The 16978-nt window shown below is 43.6% G+C and overlaps 1 protein-coding gene across 3 annotated transcripts in view; it reads right to left on the bottom strand.

Moving 5' to 3' along the window:
- The window catches only part of arhgef19 (Rho guanine nucleotide exchange factor (GEF) 19), a 102960-nt gene extending 85982 nt beyond the window's left edge, over positions 1 to 16978 (bottom strand). For all 3 annotated transcript variants that reach the window (XM_048561551.2, XM_048561552.2, XM_048561553.2), the window contains exon 1: positions 16722 to 16978. In XM_048561551.2, the coding sequence (XP_048417508.2) occupies positions 16722 to 16776 (55 nt within the window). In that variant the 5' untranslated portion in view covers positions 16777 to 16978. The remainder of the gene's footprint in view (positions 1 to 16721) is intronic.

The following is a 16978-nucleotide window of genomic DNA, read 5'->3' as shown; positions in this document are numbered from 1 at the left end:
GCATACATCTATTCTTACAAAGAGAGGAAAGAAAGGCTTCTGGGACATTGCATATTGGGAGATAAGAGGCAGACATATGTGATGTTGCGTTCTGCTAATAAATCTATTGACAAGAAAAGGATTAGGCTCTGATTCCATGCTTTAGAGGTACAGAGTCACACAGCATGGAAACTTCTCCACGCCAGCTGAGTTTTCCAACTAAACTAGTCCCACCTGCCTGTGTTTGAGCCATGTCCCTCTAAACCCTTATTATTCATATACCCACCCAGATGTTTTTAAAATGTTGTAATTGTCCCAGCCTGATTATTAGACTGATGAATAGACTCTCTAATTTCAAATAATGTTGATCTTGCCTTGCACACATCCTGTATGGTGTAACCTGTATGCCTTACATTGTTCAAGTTTATTTCACCCTATGATCTGGATGTGCTGCTCTCAAACAAGCTTTTCGCTGTATTTACATACATGTGACAACAAATCAAAGATCAAAGCCTCCACCACTTCCTCTGCAGGTCATTTAGCACAGCCACATCCCTCTATACCTGTCCTGTCCATGCACCTAACCAAATGGCCTATAAGTGCTGTAATTGTACCCACCTCCTCTGGCAGCTCATTCCATACACACACCATCCTTTGCGTGAAAAAGTTGCCTCTTAGGTCCCTTTTAAATCTTTCCACTCTCACTTTCAACTTATGCCCTCTAGTTCTTGACTCCCCATTTGCCTGTATTTGGCCCACACCCCTCTGAACCTTTTCCTTACATGTACCTGTCCAAATGCTTTTCAATTGTTGTAACTGTACCTGCTATATCACTCCATCTAAGAAGCATTCCCAGGCCATGAACACAAAGCAGTGTGCAGGATGATGTGAAGAGCAGATACAATCAATTTCACAGGGGGAAGTGAAATGACAGGGGTCACGGTTTGCATTACCAACCTTTTCCCAGAAACCATCAGTTCTGAAAAAGGCTCATGGCACCCAGAACGTTAACTCTGATTTCTCTCCAAACATGCTGCCAAACCTGCTGAGTTTTTCCAGCGTTTGCAGTTTACATTGACTCAGGAGGCATTTGATTAGAGACTCAGAAATTAGGACAAAAGTTAAGAAACAGGGCTTCCAGATGTCACACATGAATCAGTAAAGCAACAAGGGTGTGTGTGGGAGGGAATGACTCAGAATCGTAAAACATTCAGAACATTTCCAGGAAAGGAGGGACTTGAGTTGATCAGAATGGGGGACAAAGTCCTCAATGAACAACATCTTATTTTGTGAGGTAAATTTACACTACAATAGGACAGTGGGAGATGCTGTGGGCCACAGGAGTGGAAACAAGATAAAGAAGTAGACCATCTCCCACTGTCCTATTGTAGTGTAAATTAATGGCTTTGATGGGGCTTATGTTCATGCGACATTAGCCCCATTCATTTTACTGACATCACACACAGTCTATGAATGAAGTCAAGGGATTCTACTCCAGCTTTTGGAGGGAGCAGATGTAACTGTACCAGCTCCCTAATGTCACAGAGTCATAAAGCATGGGAACAGACTCTTTGGTCCAACCAGTCTATGCCGACCATAATCCCAAACTAAACTAGTCCCATCTGCCTATGCTTGGCCCACCTCCTTCCAAACATTTCTTATTCATGTACTTATCTAAATGTCTTTTAAACATTGTAACTGCACCCACACCCACCACTTCCTCAGGAAGTTCATTCCACATATGAGCCACTCTGTGTCAAAAAGTTACCCCTCATTTCTGTTTTAAATATTTCTCCTCTCACCTTAAGAATAAGTCCCTAAGCCTTGAAATGTCCCACCCTAGGAAAAAGGCACCTGCCATTCACCTTATCTATACCTCTGAGTTTTACAAACCTGTATAAGGTCATCCCTTAACCTCCTACGCTGCAACGAAAGCAATTCCAGCCTATGTGAATGTAATTGAACTTATTGCTTAAACTTTCTTGTTATCAAAGAACAGTGCTTCTTCTGTAGATACTTCATTCTAGTGTATCCTCTATCACAAATAAATGGATAAGCCCAGGTCAAAGAAAAGAAAAAGGAGGAGTTGTGACAGCAAACTACCTCAAACAACTGTTACTCGATGCCCTATACTGGTAGAGGAGGTAAACATCACAAGATACTGGTGTGATCACTTGGGAAAACGTTACAAAGAACAGCAAAAAAAGGGCAAGTGATGCAAATAAACAAAAATAAAATCAGGAAGGTAATAAAGACCAGATCGAAAAGAAAAGTTAAAATGAGTATGACTGTCAAATGGACAGCAGCTGGTTTGTGTTTGTATATGTAACTGTGCAAAATCATCTTAATATAATTTATGGAAAGGATTGAAATAATGATGGGAAGTATAGCATAATGGCAATGTTCCCAGTAACGATCTGTTGTTGTACACTGACAACTTTCTCATATCTGACACCTTTAAATCATCATGCAATATTTAGCACAGCGCAAGCCTTGCATGACACCTTCCAGGCTACTACACAACCATGTACGTATGTATGCAGCTTTAATGGGAACTTTGCATAATCCAGTAGACAGAGACAATGTTTGAGCAGGAGCACTTTCCTGCTCACAAAACATTCACGGGCATCTGAGTATCCACAAAAGGAGGGGACAGCATTATTAACCAATGGTTCGAATAGAGTTGATGGGATGTGGAACTGTTTTCAGAGACGATACAGTAGCTGAACCAATTGGGTTTTGGAGTAAAGGAATAAGAAAGGACTTATACATTATTATAGATTACAAAACAGTGAGAATGAAATAGCGGGAGAGCAAATGAAATAAATTTTGAGGAATTAAAAAGGGCTGTGATATGACTGATTGCTGTAACATAAGTGATAAAGAAGCGGTTGAGCTTCCATTATACAGACAAGGCAGTTCTCTAGATGAGCATGTGTGAGTGCTCGCCAAAGTTGCTTATTAACTCTTGGGTCTCTCAGTTCAAGTTCTATTGTAAGTTTTGAGCATGAAAATAATGATTAACACTCCAATGCAGCACTGAGGGAGAGCTGCACTGTCTTTTGAATTATTATTATTGAGATATTAAACTGAGGCTCCATCTGCCAGCCCTGATGGATGTAAAAAATTCCATTGTATTATTTTGAAGTCGGGGGAGTCATCCTTGATGTCTTGACCAATACTTATCGCCACCACTGAGACAGATTTACTGGTCATTAAAGTGCAATTGTGTCTGTAATGTAGGAAGCCTGGCAGCCAATTTTGCAAACTCCCACAACCAACAATGAGATAAAGGCAAAGATTACCTAGCGATTTTTTTAAACAATGCTGATTAAGTGGTAGGGGTGACCAGTTTAGATGTCACAGCAGTGGTTTTCAAACAATGCGCCACAAAAACTGGCTAAATACCCTGTGAAATTTTGTTCAAGGATAGTGAAAATCGATGTAAAACAAACATCGCTTCAACCTAATCAATACTCTATCCGGCTAAAATTACAGCTCATAAAAACTGAACATCAAATTTAATAAGCGAGGTATTGGTCTCTCGCTTCTAAAACGTGAACATTCTACATGCACGGGCCCTGGAGCAAAATTGAGATAAGGTGATGATTTTTACTCATGACCATAGAAAGCAGGCAAGAGCATTTACGTGCTTTGTTTTGTTGACAGTAAAAGGAGACGAAACAAGCTAATGTTAGCCTGTGTAGCTTTACTGGATCCTTATTTCTTTCGGAAATCTATTCTTAGATCAGGGGAAGAAAAATAATCAATGGGTTGTCAAAAGAGACAATTCCCCCACTAATTCAGTCAATGATGAAACACATAAACCCAATGGGAAAACAGCGAGACTACCAGCGGGTTCAGATTTCCCACTAACCTGGGAAATAGCAATTTATTCAATATTGTGTTTTGCTCCAATCCATCGAACTTCAACTAAGTATCAATGTGACTGTTAATAAAAATTACGGCTTCTAAAAATATTGCTAGAAACATGAAATGTCGTCTTTTAAAAATTCATTCGCAGCACTCAGGTTTCTGGCTGATCCAGAATTTATTGATCATCCCTAATTGCTCGAAGTATGTTAAGTGTGAACCACATTGCTGTGGGTCTGGAGATTCCTTTCCTAAAGGACACTGGGAGAACCCATTTGGTTCAATAATCAACAACAGTTTCATGGTCATCATTATAACCCTTCATTACAGGTCTTTACTGAATTGCAAACTCCACCATCTGCCGTGGTCGGATTTGAACCTGGGTCACCAGGTCATTACCAGGATCTCTGGATTAACATTCTTCAGTAATACTACGAGGTCAGGAGTTGCCCTGCAAAATTCAGATGACTGAACCGAATGCAGAGTGCGGAACAAAGAAAAGGCCAGGAATAGTCAGAAATAGTTGAACTGAGCAGATTCTGAAAACACTTACAGTTGAAGACAGCCTAATTTTTCCGAAGGATTTGAAACATTTGATCCTTGTTTGGCTTGTTGCATGCACTGTTTCAAACATTTCCAATAAGACCATAACCATAGTAAGTACAAGTAAATGTTAAATGTTACTTTTATGAGTAATCAATTTACCTGAAAAAATTGGGTGTGCCTCGGAATTGTTTGTCTCATTGAAGTGTGCCATGTTACTGAGCACATTGTGCTAAGAGTGTTTAATAATGCTGACATTGTTGATTCAATCACAATACAGGAGGAGATAATGGGAACTGCAGATGCTGGAGAATCCAAGACAACAAATTGTGAGGCTGGATGAACACAGCAGGCCAAGCAGCATCTCAGGAGCACAAAAGCTGACGTTTCGGGCCTAGACCCTTCATCAGAGAGGGGGATGGGATGAGGGTTCTGGAATAAATAGGGAGAGAGGGGGAGGCGGACCGAAGATGGAGAGAAAAGAAGATAGGTGGAGAGATAGGGAGGGGATAGGTCAGTCCAGGGAAGGCGGACAGGTCAAGGAGGTGGGATGAGGTTAGTAGGTAGCTGGGGGTGCGGCTTGGGTGGGAGGAAGGGATGGGTGAGAGGAAGAACAGGTTAGGGAGGCGGAGACAGGTTGGACTGGTTTTGGGATGCAGTGGGTGGAGGGGAAGAGCTGGGCTGGTTGTGTGGTGCAGTGGGGGGAGGGGACGAACTGGGCTGGTTTAGGGATGCAGTTGGGGAAGGGGAGATTTTGAAGGCTCGGAGACCGCTTTGCAGAACACCTCCGCTCAGTTCGCAACAAACTACTGCACCTCCCAGTCGCAAACCATTTCCACTCCCCCTCCCATTCTTTAGATGATATGTCCATCATGGGCCTCCTGCAGTGCCACTATGATGCCACCCGAAGGTTGCAGGAACAGCAACTCATATTCCGCCTGGGAACCCTGCAGCCTAATGGTATCAATGTGGACTTCACCAGTTTCAAAATCTCCCCTTCCGCTACTGCATCCCTAAACCAGCCCAGTTCGTCCCCTCCCCCCACTGCACCACACAACCAGCCCAGCTCTTCCCCTCCACCCACTGCATCCCAAAACCAGTCCAAACTGTCTCCGCCTCCCTAACCTGTTCTTCCTCTCACCCATCCCTTCCTCCCACCCTACGCCGCACCCCCATCTACCTACTGACCTCATCCCACCTCCTTGACCTGTCCGTCTTCCCTGGACTGACCTATCCCCTCCCCACCTATACTCTCTCCACCTATCTTCTTTTCTCTCCATCTTCGGTCCACCTCCCCCTCTCTCCCTATTTATTCCAGAACCCTCACCCCATCCCCCTCTCTGATGAAGGGTCTAGGCCCGAAACATCAGCTTTTGTGCTCCTGAGATTCTGCTTGGCCTGCTGTGTTCATCCAGCCTCACATTTTGTTGTCCACAATACAGGAGGAGGTGCCTTTTCTAATTTCCCCATTGCAATGTAATGGGGGCAACAGCAATAGAGACATGTGAAGTGCGATCATGAGTAATCCTTGGACGACTGAAGATTCTACACGAAGAAACAGAAGGAATAAATATTGGCCAACAAACATGGCTAACTCTCTGTTCTTTTTCAAAACCTTGCTCAATCTTCAAAATCAAAATCCTTTAGCTTTGCCTGGATGATCAGACAAAGCCTGAGTTTAACATCTTTTCTGAAAGGCTTGCCACCAACAGTGCAGCACTGGAGTGTTAACCTGAGATTTTTCGGAAAGATTAAATGAAAGTACGAAGTGAGATTAGTCAGAAAGACAAGGGGAATGATAGAAGATTTTAGTTAAAAAAAAATCAAAAGAGTTTTAAAAAATTAAAGAATAGGATTAATCAGAGACAAAAATTGAAATCTCATCGAGGTTAAAATATGGCTGAGCTGCTAGATTAATACCTTGCCTGAGATTTGGCAGAAGTGTGTGGGAGTTGAAGTGAAGAAGTATAACAGGGCAAATAGGGACAGGCAATAAATGCAGTCCAGCCAACAACACGTGTACCGAGAGTGAATTAAAAAAATGCAGAAGGCGGATAATTAGGTCAGACGACTATTGATAAGGAAGTAAGTCTGCAAACATGATTGGAATTTAAAGCGGAAAAGCATGAAGTCTGACACCCAGAAAACTGAGGAACCTTAAGCATGATCTTAAGGCTCCTTGAGCAGGTAAGTGAGATGGATATCATGTCAGGGGGCTGAAGTAATTACAAAGGAATATCTCTGTGCATAGAACAGGTAACTATTGATCAGCCTGACATTGGTAAACTTTTGAAACCATAACATGGAACAACACTGTGGTTCAGCATGAAAAGGCAGGAGTCAAGAAAAGCTGGTACATATTAGTAAAAGGGGAGTCATACCTGATTAATTTAATATACTGCAGTTCTTTGAAGAGAAATGGAATATATTTATAAAGGAAGTGCAAGAGACCTTGCTGAACTACAATGGCTCCCAATCTAGCCATGCCTCAACTTTCTTTTCCGTGTTTTCAAATCCCTTCATGGCATCACCCCTTCCTATCTCTGCAGCCTCCTCCCATCGTAAAGCTTTTGGAGATCTCTGTACTTCTCCGATTCTGCACTCACAATTTTCATTGCTACACCCACTGGTGGCGGTGTCTTCAGCTAGAACTAGGATGTGGAATTCTCTTGCCTGGGCTGAAAAATGGCAAGTAACATTCGCGTCACACAAAAGCCAAAACAATGAGCATCTCCAACAAGAGACAATCACCCTTTGAGATTCAATGCTATTACCATCACTGAACCCCTACTATCAATATCCTGGGGGTTTCATTGACCAGACACTCAACTGGTCCTGCCAAATAATTACAGTGGCTACAACAGCAGGTCAGAGGTTAGGAATGCTGCAGTGAATAATCTACCTCCTGACTCCCCAAAGTCTATCCACCATTTAAAAAATACATCAGGAGTGTGATGGCACACCCTCCATTTTCCTGGATGAGTGCAGCTCCAACAACATTTAAACAGCATCCAGGACAAAGGAATAAAATGTGAGGCTGGATGAACACAGCAGGCCAAGCAGCATCTCAGGAGCACAAAAGCTGACGTTTCGGGCCTAGACCCTTCATCAGAGAGGGGGATGGGGTGAGGGTTCTGGAATAAATAGGGAGAGAGGGGGAGGCGGACCGAAGATGGAGAGAAAAGAAGATAGGTAGAGAGAGTATAGGTGGGGAGGTAGGGAGGGGATAGGTCAGTCCAGGGAAGACAGACAGGTCAAGGAGGTGGGATGAGTTTAGTAGGTAGGAGATGGGGGTGCGGCTTGGGGTGGGAGGAAGGGATGGGTGAGAGGAAGAACAGGTTAGGGAGGCAGAGACGGGTTGGACTGGTTTTGGGATGCAGTGGGTGGAGGGGAAGAGCTGGGCTGGTTGTGTGGTGCAGTGGGGGGACGGGGCGAACTGGGCTGGTTTAGGGATGCGGTGGGGGAAGGGGAGATTTTGAAGCTGGTGAAGTCCACATTGATACCATTGGGCTGCAGGGCTCCCAAGCGGAATATGAGTTGCTGTTCCTGCAACCTTCGGGTGGCATCATAGTGGCACTGCAGGAGGCCCATGATGGACATGTCATCTAAAGAATGGGAGGGGGAGTGGAAATGGTTTGCGACTGGGAGGTGCAGTTGTTTATTGCGAACCGAGCGGAGGTGTTCTGCAAAGCGGTCCCCAAGCCTCCACTTGGTTTCCCCAATGTAGAGGAAGCCACACCGGGTACAATGGATACAGTATACCACTTTGGCAGATGTGCAGGTGAACCTCTGCTTAATATGGAAAGTCATCTTGAGGCCTGGGATAGGGGTGAGGGAGGAGGTGTGGGGGCAGGTGCAGCACTTCCTGCGGTTGCAGGGGAAGGTGCCGGGTGTGCTGGGATTGGAGGGGAGTGTGGAGCGAACAAGGGAGTCATGGAGAGAGTGGTCTCTCCGGAAAGCAGACAGGGGTGGGGATGGAAAAATGTCTTGGGTGGTGGAGTCGGATTGTAGATGGCGGAAGTGTCGGAGGAGGATGCGTTGTATCCGGAGGTTGGTGGGGTGGTGTGTGAGAACGAGGGGGATCCTCTTTGGGCGGTTGTGGCGGGGTCGGAGTGTGAGGGATGTAGTTCATTTGATTGGCACCACATTCACAACCATCCACTCTCTCCACCACTGTTGCTCAGTAGCAGCAATGTGTACTATCTACGAATTGCATGGCAGAAATTCACCAGCAATCCTTAGATAACATCGTCCAGATGGACAAGGACAGCAGATACATGGGAATACCACCACCTACAAGTTCCCCTCCAAACAACTTACCATCCTGGTTTGGAAATATATTGCAATTCCTTCACTGTTGCTGGATCAAAATCCTGAAAATCCCTCCCTAAAAGCATAGTCTGTCGACCTACAACATTTGGTCTGCAGTGGTTCAAGAAGGCAGCTCACCATCACCTTCTCAAAAGCAACTAGTGACATGCTGCCTCAGCTAGTGTGCCACATGCCACAAGTGAATAAAGAAAAATCCCTCTACCTCTCTCCCTTTAACACGCTCAACAAAGCTAAGCCTTTAACTGTTGATCAGCTGTCCTATTACCTCTTCATGTGGAGCATAGGACAGAACAGTACAGCACAGGAACAGGGCCTTCAGTCCACTATGTCTGTGGCAACCATATCAAATTTTGTTTGATCATGCTCCTTTTAAGCGCTCCTTTCAAGTACTACATTATAGGTGCTATACAAGTGCAACTTGCTTCTTTGATCATTGGCTTTAAAAATGTATCTGGTAAGTTGGTCAAAAACCAAAGCTCAAAACTTAAAAATCTGCCAGGTTTACTAATATCCTTTAGGTTTAGCTCCTTACTAGGTTTAGCCTCCTTGTGATTTCAGATCCACAGCACGTTCCTTGACTCTTCAACTATAAAGTCAAAAAGGAATGAAATCTCTCTTTCTGAGAGTACCTTGGGCATACCTACACTGTAGGACAGCAGCGGATCAAGATGGAGTCCCACCTTCAACATTTTTAAGGGGCAACAAGGAATGGACAATAAATGTTGGGCAACTTTATCAAATATGAATAAATAAATAAAAAGGATGTTTCACATACTGCAGGAATGCAGAAAGCACTGCCTCTTGGGGTTAATTTTAGGTTTTTAGCTTTTTACAACATATATGTAATTATAGGACCATAAAAACAGAATGCATACATTGCACCAGAAGGGGAAATGGCTAATGTTACACTACAAATCAAGAGAACTCAGATAGGTTCATAGATTCAGAGACCTCCTCCCTCACCCCCATCCCAGGCCCCAAGATGACATTCCACATTAAGCAGAGGTTCACCTGCACATCTGCCAATGTGGTATACTGCATCCACTGTACCCGGTGCGGCTTTCTCTACATTGGGGAAACCAAGCGGAGGCTTGGGGACCGCTTTGCAGAACACCTCCGCTCAGTTCGCAACAAACAACTGCACCTCCCAGTCGCAAACCATTTCCACTCCCCCTCCCATTCTCTTGATGACATGTCCATCATGGGCCTCCTGCACTGCCACAATGATGCCACCCGAAGGTTGCAGGAACAGCAACTCATATTCCGCCTGGGAACCCTGCAGCCATATGGTATCAATGTGGACTTCACCAGTTTCAAAATCTCCCCTTCCCCCACTGCATCCCTAAACCAGCCCAGTTCATCCCCTCCCCCCACTGCACCACACAACCAGCCCAGCTCTTCCCCCCCACCCACTGCATCCCAAAACCAGTCCAACCTGTCTCTGCCTCCCTAACCGGTTCTTCCTCTCACCCATCCCTTCCTCCCACCCCAAGCCGCACCCCCAGCTACCTACTAACCTCATCCCACCTCCTTGACCTGTCCGTCTTCCCTGGACTGACCTATCCCCTCCCTACCTCCCCACCTACACCCTCTCCACCTATCTTCTTTACTCTCCATCTTCGGTCCGCCTCCCCCTCTCTCCCTATTTATTCCAGTTCCCTCCCCCCATCCCCCTCTCTGATGAAGGGTCTAGGCCCGAAACGTCAGCTTTTGTGCTCCTGAGATGCTGTTTGGCCTGCTGTGTTCATCCAGCCTCACATTTTATTATCTAGGTTCATAGATTGACAGTTAAATGTTAGTTTAAAATTAATTCAGAAAATAATTGGTTATATTGAGAGGGAAAATCAAGCGAAACTAAATTCAATAGTGGGGTCTGGTTAACTCAAGTCAATCAGGAGTGTGCAATTCAATCTAGCATGCAATTCAAAATAACATCAACAGCTTGGGATTGATTCCTGCTCTAACCAAGGAAGACTTGGAATCAAAAACTGAAATTGCTGGCAAAACTCAGCAGGTGTGGCAGATTCTGTGGAGAGAAATCAGAGTTAACCTTTTGGGTCCAGTGACCCTTCTTCAGCACTGATTTGGAACCTGCCTCCTAGCCCCGTCTCTGAGGTCGGAAGGGAATAGCAAAGAGTCACTTGCCAAAAAGGAACTGCCAGGTAAATAGCTCAAGGTGAAGCATCAGTGGACAATGAGCTGAAGACCTGCCTTCAGAAAGAGTACACATGAATGAATGAATGAATATCCAACATTAAAGCTCCAGGATTAAAAAATGTTGAGAAACATTAGGGGTTCAGAAGCATAAAAATGTTCCAAGAAAAGTTAAGCAGACTTTAAAAATAGGAGCAAATCAAACAGGTGCTGTTTATCCTGTATAATTCAATGTCAGAGTGCTATTAAAACATTAGAAAGAAATGATACCAAAGCCATGGAGAGAATACAAATTGGATTTACCAGAAAGATGCCAAGTATAAACAAGAAAAACTTGGATCACTTTTTACCAAAGCAGGGTAGGATAAATGGAGATAAGATAAAGTTGTTCACATTTAGAATGGGATTTTGTCTGAATAAATGGAAAACTAGTGAACATAAATTTATTGTCATTGCCAAGAGGTTAAGAGGAGAGATCGATTTAGTTTTATACATTTTGGTTGCTCTAACATGCACTGCTGAAACAGAAATAGAAACTGGTGTAAGCAATGATTGTCAAATGGGAAATGAGTAAGTATTTGAAAAGTAAAGGGGATCGTAACCAGGCTTGAGGACATAATGTGTTGAATCTAGGATTTGAAAAATGGCCCATCAGCATTGCTAACATGGATAGATACAAAATAAATGTCCCCTTCATTGCCCCAGCAAATACATACAGCTTAAATCCAGCCTGGCTGATTCACAGAGTAAAACTCCCTTTTCATTACTCTGCCACGTATCCTAAAGTTAGTTTCACTGCACCATCCGGGAAACACAGCAGAGACTAGAGTGCTAAGTAAAATGTCTTTGCAGTCAAATGTTGTACTCTTAGCCCGGGTCCACTAGACACTGAGTCGCAATCGTCTGAAATTATTCCACGGATAAAAACAGTCACGTGTTGGAGATATGAAATGAAACAGAAAACACCACAGTTGAGGAACTGTGGCATTCAACACAGGGTACAAATTCCATTTCTACTCAAAAATATTTTTAATTCTAAAAGGATTAATCTCAATTGTCATCAAGAGCAACCCTGTACCTATTAGGTCAAAGAAATGAATTGGTAATGCTCAATCCAGTTCTCCCACTCATCGCAATGGATGATTTAATGGTTAGAGCCATTCACAGTATGATCTAATCAAGGATCAATACAAGTTCAAATGAAGGGTCTAGGCCCGAAACGTCAGCTTTTGTGCTCCTGAGATGCTTCTTGGCCTGCTGTGTTCATCCCGCCTCACACTTTGTTACCCAAGTTCAAAGTAACATCTGTAATTTTCTCTGCCTGCTCAGCTGACAGTGAACAATTTCTTCCACATCCATCCAGCTTCCTTTCGGTGCCTGTATTTTTACATTCCACTACTTTATCGCTGCCATTAGGAAACCGAACAACTCTCACTGAGGTTTTGTGCCTTTATCTTGCCCTTGATTCTACATCGTGTATTTCTATCATGTGCACCACAATTATCATTAGTGGCAACTAGGAATGAAATATTACTATTTTATCATTATCTTCTTTTTCCAAATTCCCTATCCTTTCTAAAGTCCTTATAACCTTGTGTATTGATGGACCAGTCCTACCCAACTTGTAGTCAGGTCTCACTACATTAAGCTGTTGAGATGGAATGGGAGTTTGAAATTTGTTTGTTTCCTTCCTTAAGCTACAGTTGATGGATCCCCAGAACATAAGATATTGCTGCTGTGAAGATTGCATCTGTCAACTTTTCTTTATGTTTTGGTTATAGGTAGAAATGAAAAGGATTTTTTTTGTTAAATCAAGGACGGGAGGTAATTGCTGTACTCTGGGTGGCAGGTTACTGGAGCTCATTGTGAGATGTGTTTACAATGCTGCTTTACAAGCAGTGATGGGGGTGAGACAAGACAGCACAGCACCAGGGCTCGTGTGCAGAGAATGACTTGGCTGGCAAGGTGAAGCTGACTGTTTGTGCATATGTGACCCGCTGTGGATGCTGGAAGTTATCTGCCAAAAGACAGCTCCCTGATTGGCTCCTGGGCAGGTGAGCAGCTTGGCTGTTTGCAGCAGAGGGTCAGGAGCCTCCAGATTGCTGTGTCTCTATCTCACTGCAGTAAATACACCTGAAGCCTAAAAATGGCAAGTTATTTTCTCCCACCAGCTGTAATGAGCTGTTGCCTTTAACCATAAACAAAGAGACTTTGTAATTAGAGCACCAGTTGGCCTGCGCCTCCTGCAAAAAAATCAAAAAACTTCGGAAAAGGAGGTCAGAAGGTCTTTGGAAAGCAAAAAGAATACCTCAATGAATCATGTGGACTACTAAACTATGAAAATATGTTTTCCTAGTTTTATTTGCCCTCAACCAATAGCATCATTTTTTGTTAGTTTGTTTCTATCAGTAATTTATCAGGGTTTAAAAGAGAGTTTATAGTTTAAAGGAACAGAGTTACATGTTGGTATTTCATGTTGTTTGCCTATGATTAGAACATATTTATTTGTAGGGAAAAGTAGTTCTTCTTACTTATAAGAACCTGCTCACTGGTTTCTATTACAGATAACAAGGTGTAGAGCTGGATGAACACAGCAGGCCAAGCAGCATTGATCGGATTTTATCAGTAAGGTAAATTGAGGACTTTGCATTCTTTGATGAAATCATTAACTGTGTGGAAACCCTGAGAGTAGAGAGACTCAAGAAACAGTGCACTTTTTTTTTCATCTTGCACTCATCAGGAGTGTATATAAAAATATTTTTAGATGTTGCTCCTCTTTGTAATGGTATTCATGCAAATGTCCTGATGAGCACATGAGACAAAACTTGGTGGGATGAGAATTCTGAGGAGGTTGCAAAGCAGCTTAAAGGTGATTTAGGCAGGCTAAGTAAGTGGGCAAGAACATGACAGATGGGATATAATACGAGGTTATCCATTTTGGCAGGAAGAACAAAGGTACAGAGCATTTCTTAAATGGTGAAAGATTGGAAAGTGTACTTCTCCAAAGGGAGAGATGATGGGAACTGCAGATGCTGGAGATTCCAAGATAATAAAATGTGAGGCTGGACGAACACAGCAGGCCAAGCAGCATCTCAGGAGCACAAAAGCTGACGTTTCGGGCCTAGACCCTTCATCAGAGAGGATGAAGGGTCTAGGCCCGAAACGTCAGCTTTTGTGCTCCTGAGATGCTGCTTGGCCTGCTGTGTTCGTCCAGCCTCACATTTTATTATCTTCTCCAAAGGGACCTATGTGTCCTTGTTCATAAGTCAGTGAAAGTTAGCAAGCAGCTGCAGGAAGCAATTCAGATGGAAAACAATATTTAGCCTCAATCGCAAGAGGATTTGAGTGCAGGAACAACAATGCTTTGTTGCAATTGTACAGAACATTAAGGATATATCTGTCATAAAGGGAGTGCAGCGGAGGTCCACTAGACTGATTCCTGGGATGGTGGGACTATTGTATGAAGAGAATTTGAGGCGATGGGGCCTGTATTCTCTGGAGCTTAGAAGAATGAGAGGCGAACTCATAGAAACATACAAAATTCTTTGTGGGATAGACAGGGTTAATGCAGAAAAGATGTTTTTCCCTGACTACAGTGTATATAACCAGGAGTTACTGTGTCAGAAAAAAAAGCAAACCAATTAGAACTGAAATGAGGAGGAAGTTTTTCACTCAGAGTAGTGAATCTTTGATATTCTTTATTCCAGAGGGCTGTGGAAGCTCAGTCGTTCAGTAAATTCAATACTGAGATTGATAAATTTTTAGTTATCAATAATATTAAGGGATAATGGAGGTTGCTGGGAATACAGCATTGAGGTTTATGATCAGTTATGATGTGGCATGGTGAAGCAGGCTCAAAGACTGAATGGTCTATTCCTGTCCCTATATCTTCCCCTACATTGTTGGTCTTAAGATGGACCATAACAAATCTTTAACCTCTTTGTTTGGATTCCTTTCTTACTGTGAGATATCCTTCATCCTGGAACTAGCAAAAGAACACACCACCAGCAGTCTCAATCATTACAGCAGAGGATGCTAGCTACCACCACCCCAAATCATCCAATAACGGGAAGAATACAAACACTTTCATTTACATAATGATTTTCATCTCAAAACCACGGAAGGTTTTTTGAAGAGTCACCGTTGTAATGTAGGGAATGCAGCAGCTCAACTGCACACAGCAAGATCCCACAAACATGAATGCGATAAAGAGGCAATAATCTGTTTCTCTGAGATGCAGATTGAGCAATAAATACGGTTCAAAGGTCCAGACATAACCCTCCTGCTTTTCTCAAAATAGCACTGTGGGATCTTCTCCATCCATCTGAGCAGACGCATCGTGTATGTAAGGTAATAGCTCTGAAAGAGTTCACTTTGAAACTGCATTAGTTCCATCTACTCTGATGATATCTTCGGGTGGAGAATCAGTTAGTGTTATACAAGGTCTCATACCTGCCACCTATAAGCTGTAATTGTGCCTAAACTGTTAATGTTAATTGCACTTATTTGTCAAGTTATTTGAGACAAGTGCCTCTTCTTGTTAAGACTCTACAATGGTCTATTCTCTGCCAGTGATAGGCCCTTAGACTCAGCACAGACAGGAGGATAGGTAACTGTGAACTATTTCAGGCACAAGCCACCAGTGATTGGTAACCCAGAGGCTGTAACATGCCAGCAGCTGTGGCATCTGAAAACACAGCGGATAGGATATCAGTCTCACCCTAATAGCAGCACCCTTTTAACACAGCAGCACTGTTTCAGTACTGCACTGGAGACTCACCCTCAAGTTTTGTGCCCGGACACCCCCAGAGTGAGTCTTGAATCCAGAACATTGTGATATTGAGCATAAGGGTGCTACCAACTGAAGCTAAAGGCTAAGCGTGCAGCGGAGAACCCATGAGACCAGGTTGAGTAAAGCTGCTCACATTTGGTTGAAATTGTTGACTTAGTTCATACAATATTAAGTGGGGATTGATCGTAGAATGAACATGAGCCATAAGAAACCAAGAGAGTGTCAATGACAAAGATTGCAGGATTTCACCAGCTTCACCTGGTGGAGGCGATTTCTCCTCCTGACCCTCAAATTAGGTGAGAATAAGGCTGAGTTTCACAAAGGTCTATGACAGTTTGAGCAGCCACCCTAGAGGGAGGGAGAGAGGGCTTCAGGCCTGGGCCCCAGAGACCCCTCAACACTCCAGGAAGCCTCTGCCTGACATTTAATGAACCAGATTGGCTTTTACTACAATAGTTACCAAGAGTTAACTCTCAATTCGTGATTGTATTAATTGAAGTTAAATTCCACTGGAGAGAAGGAGCTGGCTGCATAAGACACAAGTTCTTTGTACGGGGGACAGGTTACCTGTCAGATCTTGCCTCTGCGGTGTGTACACAGTAATCTTCCACAAATCTCAACTCATACTGCTCACTTCAAATCTCGTTAGCTTACCTTTTTTTTAAAAACTGAGCGGTTGAATAGTTAGTTATCTGATATGTCTGGGTTACAAGTGACGGAAATTGTGTACAGCACAAACAAAAAAAAAGTGTCCTGCCCTCTGCCATCCATGGGCTTCTCTCGTCCCTGTTGGAGATGACCAAGTGCCAGGGCAGGAGCTCAGTAATAACCATAATCTCTGGGCCCAGGCCGTCAGCTGGACTGCAGTGACACCCAAAGGAATGACTGGGTCAAAAACACACTAAGCTGGAGGCAAGCAATGACCAGGGTGGCCCTCAGAAAATGGAATTGGTTAGTTTATGTGACAGGACAAGATCTGTTCAAAGGAATGTTGATCTTTCGGGGGGGGGGGGGGTGAGAAGTCACTAAGTTTCAGAGAAAGGCTCACCTTTTCGACGCTGTCGCTTCCTCCCCTGCCTGACCCTTCGGTGCTGTGAGTTCATTTGATCGCCTGGCTTCTGCTGTGGTGATAGCCCATTAGCAGTTGTCCCTGTGCGCTCTAAAAGTCCACATACGCCGTGCCTGTAGCTTCTAGCACTCTGCCGATAAACAGCCAGACTGAAGTCCAAAACAAACAGTTTTGAGAGTCTCTCAGCAGACACGCTGACATTCCTTATCTTCAGAGCAACAAGATCTGTGTTTCCC

The sequence above is a fragment of the Stegostoma tigrinum genome, chromosome 28 (genome assembly GCF_030684315.1).
Source record: "Stegostoma tigrinum isolate sSteTig4 chromosome 28, sSteTig4.hap1, whole genome shotgun sequence".
Classification (NCBI taxonomy): domain Eukaryota; kingdom Metazoa; phylum Chordata; class Chondrichthyes; order Orectolobiformes; family Stegostomatidae; genus Stegostoma; species Stegostoma tigrinum.
The sequence above is the reverse complement of the archived record's forward strand: the minus strand, read 5'-3'. Positions and strand labels throughout refer to the sequence as shown.